The 13,072-nt window shown below is 45.0% G+C and overlaps 2 protein-coding genes across 2 annotated transcripts; both read left to right on the forward strand.

The window, feature by feature from the left end:
- Positions 1-696: 696 nt before the first annotated feature.
- LOC145361554 (ferritin, heavy subunit-like) lies at positions 697-4,995 on the forward strand. The gene is made up of 4 exons (XM_080217385.1): positions 697-798; positions 3,051-3,197; positions 3,450-3,575; positions 4,840-4,995. Exons 1-4 carry the CDS (start codon positions 697-699, stop codon positions 4,993-4,995), a joined length of 531 nt encoding a protein of 176 aa, XP_080073511.1.
- A 3,947-nt stretch (positions 4,996-8,942) lies between these two features.
- LOC145361560 (ferritin heavy chain-like) lies at positions 8,943-12,099 on the forward strand. Its single transcript, XM_080217389.1, has 4 exons — positions 8,943-9,044; positions 10,885-11,031; positions 11,348-11,473; positions 11,944-12,099. The coding sequence occupies exons 1-4, from the start codon at positions 8,943-8,945 to the stop codon at positions 12,097-12,099; spliced, it is 531 nt and encodes a 176-aa protein (XP_080073515.1).
- The last annotated feature ends 973 nt before the right edge of the window (positions 12,100-13,072 follow it).

Genomic DNA, 13,072 nt, shown 5'->3' on the forward strand with positions numbered 1-13,072 from the left:
GGCTCCCCACATGAAAGATGGGAACCTAATGTGAGTCTCCATCCAGCTTGACTCAACACCTCCAGTTATATGTCAAGATAAGATTTTAGCGTATAATCTCTTCATATTTTCAGGGGAAGAACTTTCAGGATTTCCTCGCAAGCAGAGACAACATCAATCGGCAATTCCTTCAAACAATCCCTCCAACATTCTGACGGGGCCCCATATCCCATCCTTTTATTTATTAGTCACAAGTAAGGCTTACGTTAACACTACAATGAAGTTACTGTGAAATTCCCCTAGTTGCCACATTCTGGTCCTCATTCGGGTCGATGCACCCAACCAGCATGTCTTTCAGGCTGTGGGAGGAAACCAGAGCACCCAGCGGAAACCCACACAGACACAGATTAAACAGGCAAACTCCACACAGACAGTGACCCAAGCCAGGAATCGAACCTGGGTCACTGGCACTGTGAGGCAGCAGTGCAAACCACTCCAAATCCCACCCTTTGCCAATTGTAAATGGCAGTGTTTGATTGGTGAACAAGAATGGTGGGGCACCACTGATGATGTCATTTCCTGCTTGCTAAAATAGGCTCGGGTCCCAGAGTATAAATGCAAGTCCTTTGGCTGGGAGCTTTTATGTTTGGTGTAAACCTTGAGTGTGAGATTCAGATTGTGTCCTGTGCAAATTAGGTTAAAAAGGCAAATTGCACAATGGCCTCTCAGATTTCCCAGAACTATCACCAGGATTGCGAAGCTGGTGTCAACAAACAGATTAACCTGGAGCTCACTGCCTCCTATCTCTATCTGTCTTTGGTAAGTCTTGTTTTTTTTAGAAACAAAAAATCCATTAACTCTTTCCCACCCCCTCCCCATTTTTAATCCAACTTGACTTGCTGCCTATTTTATAGTGCTTGAGGTTAGTTCTTGAAGATGAAGTCTTTTGGATGTGATTAGTATTTTACTAACCATTCCCTTAGTTACCACAACCAAGTGATTTTTCTCAATTATAGTGGCACAGTGGTTAGTACTGCTGCCTCACAGCATGAGGGACCTGGGTTTGATTCCAGCCTTGGGTCACTGTCTGTGTGGGATTGAATGTTCTCCCAATATCTGTATGGGTTTCCTTCAGGTGCTCTAGTTTCCCCCTCACTCCAAAGATGTGTAGATTAGGTGGATTGGCCATGCTAAATTGCTTCTTAATGTCAGGGCGATTAACAGGGTAAATATATGGGGGATAAGTCCTGGGTGGGATTGTGGTTGGTGTAGACTCAATGGGCTGAATGGCCTCCTGCACTGTACGGGTTGGTCTTTAGTCTAGAAATGTGTTGACCCTCTGATTAGGGTGAGAATTGGAGTCACCTGGGCTGGGTAAACAGCACAGTTTTCATTAGTGAGTCACCTTTTTAAGGTTTACATGAATTCAGCAGCCTCATTGATGCTCTCTGCTCTCTCTGCTCCTTTCCCTCTCCCCAGCACTGGTTTTGTGCCCCCCAGATTAAATTTTTTCTTTGAAATGCTCTGATGGTTTGAGACTTGAATGTGATCTCTGGGTATGTAGTTTTGTGACATTAAAACAAAAATGCTTTCCAGTTGAAATAGAATGTTACAATTTCCCTCTGATAACCCATCCAACCAATACAAGAGAACAGGCCCTTCAGCCCGCCATGTCTGTGCCAACACATGGTGCCTTTCCAAAGCAAAGACCTTGTGCCTCTACATGGGCTGTGTATCTCAATTTCCTGCCCATATGTGTAGAATTGAGTGCAGAGAAGGGCCATTCAGCCCATCGAGCTGGCACTAACATCAACCCCACCCAGCCCCTATCTACAAATATTTACCCTGCTAATCTCCTGAAATTACACATCTTGGGACACTAGGGTCAATTTAGCATAGCCAATCAACCTAACCAGCACATCTTTTGGAGTGTGGGAGGAAACCTGTGCAGACTCAGTCACCTGAGGCTGGAATTGACCCTGGGTCCCTGGTGCTGTGAGGCAGCAGTGCTGACCAATCTGCCACCATGCTGCCCATGTATCTGTCGAGATGCCTCTAAACGTTGCTGTCATATCTGCTTCTAACACCACCTCTGGCAGCTCATTCCAGGCACCTAACACCCTCTGGAGGAAAAAAATTTGCCCTAACACACCCTTAAACTTGCCCCCTTGTTACCTTAAACCTCTTGCTTGCATCTTGTTCAAACAACTTTGGCATCCCTTTTAGCCTGAAGAAAAGCAGAAATTTACCTCCATTTTTCCAGTGCAGCATCTTTCAAGAAAAATTTCATCAGATGATGGAAAAGGGATAAACACTTTGCTAAAAGTTCTTGTATCTACTAATGGATGTCTTCCATCTTCTGACGAGAGTGGCTATTGCACCCTCCCTTCTGTTAAGGGAGTAAAATGTTTAGCACTGCTGCCTCCAGGGACCTGGGTTCAATTCCTGATTTGGGTCACTTTGTGTGGAGTTTCTCCCCCTGTTCGTGTGAGTTCCCTCCTGGGGTGCTTGGGTTTCCTCCATAGTAAAAAAGATGTGCAGATTAGGTGCATTGGCCATGATAAATTATCCCTTATCCATCCCAGGATGGGTAAATTGAGGGATTAGTGGGGTTATAGGAATAGGGTCTGGGTGGGATTGTGGTCGGTGCAGACTTGATAGACCAAATGGCTACCTTCTGCAGCGTAGGGCATGATCTACTATCCTGCATCAATAACAGTGCCAGTTCATCCTTTAACAATCTTGTTGTCCCATCAGTTGTATTGGGTTACTGTTAGAATTTAATCTTAAGTATCAAAGACAAGATGCTAAATACTCAGTAAGATTGAGATTTGAGTTGTAACTCCTGCCAAATCTCTACAGCTGTGTCCTTATTCCCTGGTAATCTTCACAATTGGAAACTGCTGACATTGGGTTTCAGACCATTCAATATCCCAGAGGAAGTGAAGATAATGTAATGTGACTTTATATTGAAGGATTGGGAAGCAGGAAGGGAGTCTGTACTAAGTTTATTCAGGATTAGAATGGGCCTCTGTGTTGTGGTTAATGGAATTGGGATTGTTCTCTTTCAGGCATCTTTCTTTGATCGGAATGATATTGCCCTCAACAATTTCTCCCACTTCTTCAAACATCAGTCCCAGGAAAAGGAGGAACATGTGGAGAAGCTGATTAAATTCCAGAATAAACGTGGAGGCCGTATCCTCCTCCAGGATGTGAAGGTGGGAACTGGGGGGGAAAATGGCTGCTTTAATGATGTGACTTCAAGTCATTGGACTGACAGAATTATTAGCAGAACAATATTGCTGTGGGGGCACTGAGGTACTTTTGTACATGAGGAACTTTGAGTTGTCCCATAACTCTGCACAAACTGGGGAAATTGTTGGCATGATCCTCAACTCCTTCCTTCTCTTGGTCCAAATGGACAATCTGGAATCCCCCTGAAATAACTGTCCTGTCTTTCTCCACTGTAGAAGCCAGAGAGGGATGAGTGGGGCAACAGTCTCCAGGCAATGCAAGTTGCCCTGGATCTGGAGAAGAATGTGAACCAGAGTCTCCTGGATCTCCACCAACTCGCCACCACCCAGACCGACCCTCATGTAAGCTTCACTCCATCGTAACTCTGATCTCCAGCAGGCTTTGTATTGTTGATCTTTGATCTGATCCCCCAGTGTGACCAGTTAGACCCAACACTGCATTGTCCTCAATCCCCACATCCCAGTGTGGGCATGGATGTGACATGGGCAACATTGCCAACTGTAACTGTCTTAAAATCTGGATAAAGTAACAATGGTTCTATTGGGAGTGTGCTAACTGGCTTAAAGTCTGGTTGCACTCCTGAGTCTATCTTCTGGATTGAGGACCCACTCCAGAACTTCAATTCCAAATGGACAACCCACTACAGGACCATCCCATCAGCTTGAGACCCTGTGGTTGTAGAAGATCCCAAGGCACTGCTGGAAGTGTTCTCCCCATTGGCTTCCAATCTCTAACCCTTGATCAAGATCTCACACTCATTGCAGTCACTTGTCAATTGTGTGGCGTCTTGCTGTGCGCTTGCTATTGAACTTCTTAACAGTGACAACACTTCCAAAACAGGATTGGATGTGAAGGTGCTTTAGGACAGGACAGAATATTCCCACCCTGTTCATATAACATTCCTGACATAGATATCCCAAACAACAGATTTGTTTGAGATTGTGTGGTATGTGGAATCACAACAATCCCCCCACAAGGAACAGGATGTGAAGAGCATCATAGTCCCCACAGTGCAGGAGGCCACTTGGCCCATTGAGTCTGCACTAACCACAATCCCACCCAGGCCCTATCCCATAACCCCACATTTACCCTGCTAATTCCTCTCTCCGATGGACACTAGGACACTAAGGGACAATTTAGTATGGCCAATTGACCTAACCTGCAAATCTTTGGACAGGGAAAACAGGCAAACTCCACAGTGACCCAAGCTGGGAACTGAACCCAGTCCCCAGAGCTGTGGGGCAGTAGTGCTAGCCACTGTGCCCCCAGGCACTTCTAATCACCTGGTGATCTCTCCTGATTCTCCTTGTGATCAAAACACACTTTCTGAAAGCAAATGGGGCTTGTTCCAGGTTCCTCCAACAGTCTAAGATTAACAGTCTAGGTTGATTAGTGATGCAAGTTGACCTTAGTGTCAGGTGGTTACTAGGGTTAATGAGTAGGATTGTGGTTGGTGTGGGCTTGATGGACTGAATGGCCTGCTCCTGCACTGGAGAGGTTCTATAATTCCACTTCCCTACAGGGAACAGGGTTTGGAAGAGAATTGGCTTTAGAGGAACTGATCTCTCTCCTTTTTTTGACTGTCTTTCTCTTTCCCCCTTCCAGCTGTGTGACTTTCTGGAGACTCACTTTCTGGATGAGCAGGTCAAGACCATCAAGCAACTTGGGGACCACATCACCAACTTGAAGCGTCTGGGAGCCCCTGAGAATGGGATGGGAGAGTACCTGTTTGACAAGCTCTCACTGGAGGAGAGCACTTAATGGGACATCTAGGATTGGCTTTGCTGCTGAGATGTTTCCAATTCCACCTGGAGCACTGGGCTTTCTCCAGGAAGACAACTTGTTGTGAGAACTAAATTATCATGTGAATAGAAATAAAAAAATTCATTGATCATGTCTATCTTATTTTAAACACTACTTTCTAATTTGACATCTCACCTGCTTTCAGCCAGTTGAATGGTTGTAGGGACAGAGCTGACTGACTTACCAAATGGAACTAGTGATTAGACTGTGGGTCCTGCACTGGATTCCTTCAGATCCAGGGGGGGGGGGGACTGGAGAACAGCTTCTAATCACCCCTCCTGATCTGTCTCACCATGACCTGGAAACTGAGGTGACTGCAGTCAGGAAGGTACAAATATTTGGAGATAGTGATGTCTAATTGCAGCAAGATAAAAATGCTTCTGAAGGCTACAACTGCAGTTGATGTTCTATACAGAGAATTTCCCTGCCTGGGGGGAGGGGTGGGTGTCTGGAATGAGCTGCCTGAGAAAGTGGTTGAGGTAGGTTCAATAACAACACTGGAAAAGCATTTGGATAAGTACATGGAGGGGATTAGAGGGACATGGGACTAGCTGGGAGAGCACCATGGTCAATGTGGATAAGTGTGGGCTGAAGGGCCTGTTTCTGTGCTGTACTGGTCAAAGGACTCTAGCTGGCTGTATACCCTAACAGAATTAGAAAAGGAAGCACAGGAACACCCATCCAGCAATTCTGGAACTAAGCCCCCATCTTGTTCCATATTCATCTCTAGCTGGGAGATGAAGGGGTTTCTATAAAGATTGAAATAAATTGCTGGTTTGAGCCAAATGAAATATGCCCTATTGCCATTTTCTCCCAGTGTTCCTGGATCAGAAATAGTCTGTTCTGTTGGGTTTATTTCTTTGCCTAAACTCAGTCTAATCACTAGTTCCATTTGACAATCTAACAGCTGCTCCACATCTCAATGCATCTTGGGGAAACTATCCTGCCAGGGTAACCAGGGACAACAACCACACCCTGGACCTTCTCTCCCATTAGGGGAAAAGATACAAGAGTATGAGGTCATGTACCAACTGACTCAGGGTGGTATGGTAGCACAGCAGTTAACACTGCTGCCTCACAGCACCAGGGAGCTGGGTTTGATTCCCAGCTTGGCTCACTGTCTGTGTGGAGTTTGCATGTTCTTCCCTGTGTCTGAATGGATTTCCTCCTGCATTCAGAAAGATGTGCTGTTTAGGTGCATTGATCTGAACAGGTGCCGACTGGCAGAATTTCACAATAACTTCACTGCAGTGTTAATGTAAGCCTTACTTGCAATTAACAATAAATAAACTAAGAACAGCTTCTTCCCAGACTTTTGAATGGATCTACCATATATTAAGTTGATCTTTCTCTACACCCTAGCTGTGACTAACACTACATTTTGCACACTCTCCTTTTCTTCTCCCCCCATGTACTCTATGAATGGTATGCTTTGTACAGTGTGCAAGAAACAATAGTTTTCACTGCATCTCAATCCATGTGACAATTAATCAAATCAAGACTTGTTTTGGGAATCTTGTATGAGACATGACTCCCTGACAGAACGCTGAAGGGTAAACTGGTTGGTATTCTACTCAGAGCACTCGGTTTTTTAACACACAATGTGTACAGCTATAGCAGAGAGTTGGAAAGGCAACTTCTATGTTAACCTTTATTTTGAAGGATTGGAGTATGAGTGAAGAAATCTTTTGGCAATGGTATGGGATTGGAGGGAGATCACACCTGGGATATTGTGTACAATTTTGCTCTCCATCCCTCAGGAAGGATCCCTACATACGTTACAATAAATGGAATCAGTAGGAATATCCTGGGGGAGCTGTTCCCACCTGGCTTCTTGCTAGTTTACTGTTCCACCCACCCTCCCTGCTAACCGACACCAAGGTTTCAGATTAACCAGTTCCACAATCTGAGCTTGAAAAATTATCCATTGATTTGACACCGGCCTGAGTGACGTGGTGTTAGGGTTTACCTCCACTGCCACCTGCTGTTGGTGCAGGGAAAATGGGGGTCTGAAAATGAAGTTGCAATATTACTGGGCAAATAACTGAACTTCACCTAGAGATGGGGATGCACTGGCAGAGGCAGCGTTCATTGTCCATTCCCAATCGTCCCGTGAGGGGTGGCACTGGGCTGCCATCTTGAGTTGGTGGAGTTCATGTGTTGAAGAGTCTTCTGTGAGTCAGAGAGCTCCTTGACTTTGACCCAGTGACGATGAGGGAATGAAATTTTGTCTCCAAGTCAGGATTGCAAGGATCTCTGAGGGGAAAGTGGGAGGTGGCGATGTTCCTAAGCACCTAATGTTTTTGTTCTTCTAGGAGGAGGAGGTGATGGGTTGGGAAAGGGCTTTCAGAGAATGGCAGTGGTCCAACGTTTCTTGTCGATAGTACACATTGGCAGAGGAGATACACCATTCCCCAAGTACACCCACTTATTGGAACCAATTCTGGCCATTATTAAATCTCCAAATGAAGATGTTCTTATAATATTCTTATAGTAAAAGACCCAAAATTGTCCACAAATCCAATAAGATGGGAAATTGCTGCCACTTGGCATTCCAAACAATTACTGACCAAATAAAACTTTTCTTTTCATTCGTACATTCTAGATAATTCTACGTAAACTATGCCAGGAAATAACTTAACCTGAACATTCTTGACAATGGATGGGTTGTTATTGTAACAATGAATAGCCAAATAGAGAAAATACAATGGCAGCCACACAACTTGCATCCAGAGAGGGGAAGTTGGACAGAGAAGCCTGAGGCCTACCATGCAGCCGAAGTGATCGTTACTGGTTTTCAAACTGGCCTTCCAGTGGCCAGAATGGGTCCCCAGTGTCGTCACCTATCAGTCGATCAACAGATGCTGATATTTATTTATGTCCCAAGTAGGCTTACATTAACACCGCAATGAAGTGACTGTGAAAATCCCCTAGTTGCCCACACTCCTGTTCGGGTACACAGATAGAATTTAGCATAGCTGATCCACCTAACCTGCACATCTTTCGGGTTGTCGGAGGAAACTGGAACGCACAGAAACCCACGCAGACACGGGGAGAAGGTGCAGACTCCGTACAGACAGTGACCCAAGCTGGGCATCGACCCTGGTTCCCTGGCACTGAGAGGCAGCGGTGCTAATCACTGTGCCACCGTGCTACCTTGTGGGTCTCCACACGAGATTGCTTCTGTTACTCTACATTAAAAGGAAAATGTGTTTTGTGAACAATGTCTCCCATTTCCAATGAGATTCCCAGCAATGTCCTCCATAAATTAGAGGGGAAAAATTTCCTCAAAGGAACACATGAAAGTAACTCTGTGAGTCTGGATCAAGCTTGTCTTAATACCTCCACTCAAAGGTCAAAATTAGCTTTCTTAAAACATTTCTTTACTCCAGTGCTCAGAACAGACCAGGCAAACCCAAATCCCTTCCTTGCTTACTCCAAAAACCAAACTCAAATTCCAATTTGAATCCAGTTCACGGTCCCCACAAGAGAGACAAACAGGATCCAAGCTGACAAGATAAGGAACCTGCACCCCATCCTGGGCTTGATCTGAAGACACCGTTGGCATTTGCAAGTCGAAGCTGAGGTCAAAGTTCAATCAGTAGTTCTCTCATGGTTGAATTTCCAATCGCACGAGCCTCTCTTTGAACATTCTGATTGGTTCCCAGATGCCCAATCCCACCTTATTGTGATTGGAATCCAACTGGACTAGGCAGCTGTTTGATTGGTTCACAAGAGTGGTTGGCTATTGTTGATGATGTCATTTCCTGCTTGATACAATGACTTTGTGGCTCTGGAGTATAAATCCAAGTCCTTTGGGTGTGTGGTTTTAGCTTGGGTTAGTGTTGTTTCTGACTTTGTGTGTTTTGGTGGCCATTAGCCAAGGAACAATCTGCAGTGACAAGATGGCCTCCCAGATTTCCCAGAACTATCACCAGGATTGTGAAGCTGGTGTCAACAAGCAGATTAACCTGGAGCTCACTGCCTCCTATCTCGATCTTTCTCTGGTGAGCCTTGTCTTTATAGATTTTAAAATAAGATCTAGTTTGCTGAAATAAACTTTTGCACCTGTTTAAGCCTAACCTGACTTATTCCAAAACAGAAAATCTCAGCTGGTTGGACAGCATCTGTGGAGAGAGAACAGAGCAAACACTTCAACTCTAAATGGGGGGAGACCTCTGGATTCTAAATGTTGGCTGTATTCTCTCTCCGTGGATGCTGTTGGACCTGCTGAGGTTTTCCAGCATTTTCATGGAATTCCTATGGTGTAGAAGGAGGCCATTTGGCCCATTGAGCCTGCACTGAGAGCAATCCCATTTGGGCTCTATCCATAAATTTACCCTACTAATCTCCCTGACATCCCCCTAATGCTAAGGAGCATTTCAGCATGGTGGGTCAGTCTAATCTGCACATTTTTGGAATATAGGAGGAGAGTGGAGCATCCTGGGGAAACCCACAGGCACTGGGAGAATGTGCAAACTCTACACAGTGCCCCAAGCTGGGAATTGAACTGGAGTCCCCAGTGCTGTGAGGCAGCAGTGCTAACCACTGTGCTACCCTGTTATTTCTGATTCCAGTGTCTAATCAATAAATTTAAACTTGACTTATTGTATGCTTATGTCCTAAAGTGCCCATTCAACCTAATTATTGCAAGGGTGAGATTGCTGATGGCTGGTATACCAGCTGGCTACCAGGGTGATGTGTGCAGAGCAATAGAGTTCTTGGTGTTAATCTTGGAACATTTAGTTGTGTGTGACTGGCACTTTCTGCTCTCCCATGTCACAACTGAATGGAGGCCTTGGTTATCTCAGAGTGGGGTTGTGATGTTGGTGTGGGGGATGGAGTCAGTGGGAGGTCACACTGGATATAGACAGCAGGTCCCATTAATGCAGCAGCTGGGTGTTTAAGTTGACAGCTTCATGGTCACTGATACTTGATCCATTTCCAGATGTTTTTAGTCTGCCTGGGACATGTGATCTCTGGGGTGAAATGTCTGGGAATATTTGGACATCAATGCCTCTGTCTATGTGAAGATATTCTGAAATGGACATTGCTCCCTATAATTAGTTGCAATTTATTAATGTGTTAGTATGCAGTGAGAAGTGTCTTCTGTGCTAGACTGTGTACATGGAGAAGGAGGGTGCAGAGTATAGCATTAGTCATGGGGTGTAAAGAAAGATCAGCTTATTGCAAGGTAAGGCCAGTCAAAAGCCTGACAGCAGCAGGGAAGAAGCTGCTCTTGAGTCAGTTGGTGTTTGACCTCAGACTTGTACCTTCCCCAATGGAGGAAAGCAGAAGGGTGTCTGGGGTGCATGGGGTCCTTGATTATGCTGGCTGCTTTCCTGAGGTGGGGGAAGTGTAGACACTGGATGGGAGGCTGGTTTGAGTGATGGACAACATACTGACTGCATTCTAAATGGAAGTCTTTGTTTTGTGGAAGAAAATGAGGCTCTTCCATTCTCTGACTTTAATTCCCATTTTGATGCTGTCTATAATTGACTGTATACTCTTCCAATTCAATTGGTTGACTGGTTACTGTTTTGCAATACTCCATTTGCATTGGATTAAGATAATGCTGAAGAAAAGTGTTTGAATTTCACTTATGCAGCACAATTTGTTATCTAGCTGAAATGGAGTCTTTATCAAAACTACACCAACTGGTATTGGCTGGTCATTTGTCCCATAAACTAATCTTCATGGTTGAAAATTAGATTACGGACAAAAGGAATTTAACTTCAAACTGACTATTCAAAATGAATTTGTTAGAAAGCTGGAAGAAGGTTTGCACTTTATTTGGGATTAGAATGGGCCTGTGTGGTTAATGGAATTGGGATTGTTCTCTTTCAGACGGCTTTCTTTGACCGGAATGATGTCGCCCTCGACAATTTCTCCCGCTTCTTCAAACATCAGTCCCAGGAGAAGTGGGAACACGTGGAGAAGCTGATTAAATTCCAGAATAAACGTGGAGGTCGCATCATCCTCCAGGATGTGAAGGTGGGAATTAGGGGGGGAAAATGGCTGCTTTAATGATGTGACTTCAATTTTTAAGTCCTAAAGGGAGCAGGAAATGTTGCTTGGCTTCACCTGTTATCTCTCTAAATCCATAATTAATTTAAATATGGAACAATGTCTCCATCTTGCTGTGCTGAGACTGGATGATGTGCACTTTGGACAAGGAATTCAGAATTGTTTGAACATGTTGGGCCCTGTAGCACTGGAAGGAGTGATCCTGAATTCCTTCCTTTCCCTTAGTCCAAATGGACAAGCTGGAATCCCCCTGAAATAACTGGCCTGTCTTTCCCCATTGTAGAAGCCAGAGAGGAATGAGTGGGGCAACGGTCTCCAGGCAATGCAAGTTGTCCTGGATCTGGAGAAGAATGTGAACCAGAGTCTCCTGGATCTCCACCAACTCACCACCACCCAGACTGACCCTCATGTAAGCTTCACTCCATCGTAACTCTGATCTCTGGTGGGCTTTGTATTGTTTGATTGTCTTTGATCTGATTTTCCCCCCGGTGTGACCAGTTAGACCCAACACTGCATTGTCCTCAATCCCCACATCCCAGTGTGGTTGTGGATGTGACATGAGCAACATTGCCAACTGTAATTTGCCTACAGGCTATGAAATAAGAACTTACATTGCAACTTGAGTACATGGTCTGGGTTTCATGGTGGGGAGGGGAACAGATGATTGTCCAATACATGACCACTTTCTCCAAGTTCATTACTATTGGTATCTTGCTGTGCCTATGATTAGGTCCATTCCAAAACTACAAATGATCACATTTGTAGGCTGTTCACACATTTCCTGACTAAAGCCCTCAACGCTGTACAGTTATGGAAAAATGCAACTCATTTCCTCCGAGAATCTGATCTTCACATTATTTGACTCTCTTCCCCTTCCAGCTGTGTGACTTTCTGGAGACTCACTTTCTGGATGAGCAGGTCAAGACCATTAAGCAACTTGGGGACCACATCACCAACTTGAAGCATCTGGGAGCCCCTGAGAATGGGATGGGAGAGTACCTGTTTGACAAGCTCTCACTGGAGGAGAGCACTTAATGTGACATCTAGGATTGGATTGGAGATGGCTTTGCTGCTGAGATGTTTCCAATTGGCTTTCTCCAGGAAGACAACTTGTAGTGAAGAATTGAATGTGGATAATTGAAATAAAAAAAAATTGAACTGATCTTGTCTGTTACCCTTCATTCTGTGTCTTTTATTTGACACCACTAATGCTCAGGTTTACAGCATAGAAACAGGCCCTTCAGCCCAATTGTCAGTGCTGCCCAGTCTTACTGCTAAGCTAGCCCCAATTGCCTGCATTTGGCCCATATCCCTCTATACCCAAGTAACTGTCTTGGTTATAGAACATCCCTCTAGCCTGCTCCCTGACTCAGGAAGGTCATGGCTGATCTGATTTGTAACCCTGTCCTTTCTACCTGTGACCTTTCACCCCTTGTTAATCAGGAATCTATCTCCCTCCACCTCCTGGAGCGTTCCAGGGACAATATTCTTATTGGTGTTAACTGAGCAACACCTAATAGACCACCACCTGTGGTGAGGAATCATTCTCTTGGCATCCACCTTGTCAGTGCCCCTCAGTGAGGATTAGACTGGATCTCCCATGGAATTCCCCCCTCACATCCATCTAATCATTCCAATGGAGGCTCTGCAGCCTGAGGGTGGTAAAAGTTGACACTACTGCCCATCTTACCCTGACAAGGGCAGTAAATACTCCCCAACAACAACACCTCCAAGTTTCCCATTCCAGCCTCTTGGCACTAGGACTCGGAACTCTATCATCACTCCAATCAGAATCCTGACCCTCCCTTCCTAACAGCATGAGGGTTGTTCCTGCACCAGATGGAGTGCAGGGGTTAGAGAAGCTGCATCTCTTTCTCCACCCCTCCCTAATTTGAGGGCAAGCGGGGATGGATAATAAATGTAGCGCAACCATTAACACTTACACCCTGTGATCCAATATGTAAAACCTATGCTGTGCATCATCACACGATAAGAATCTATTCCTTTG

This window comes from Carcharhinus amblyrhynchos, chromosome 35 (assembly GCF_965287045.1).
Source record: "Carcharhinus amblyrhynchos chromosome 35, sCarAmb.v2.hapA, whole genome shotgun sequence".
Lineage (NCBI taxonomy): Eukaryota > Metazoa > Chordata > Chondrichthyes > Carcharhiniformes > Carcharhinidae > Carcharhinus > Carcharhinus amblyrhynchos.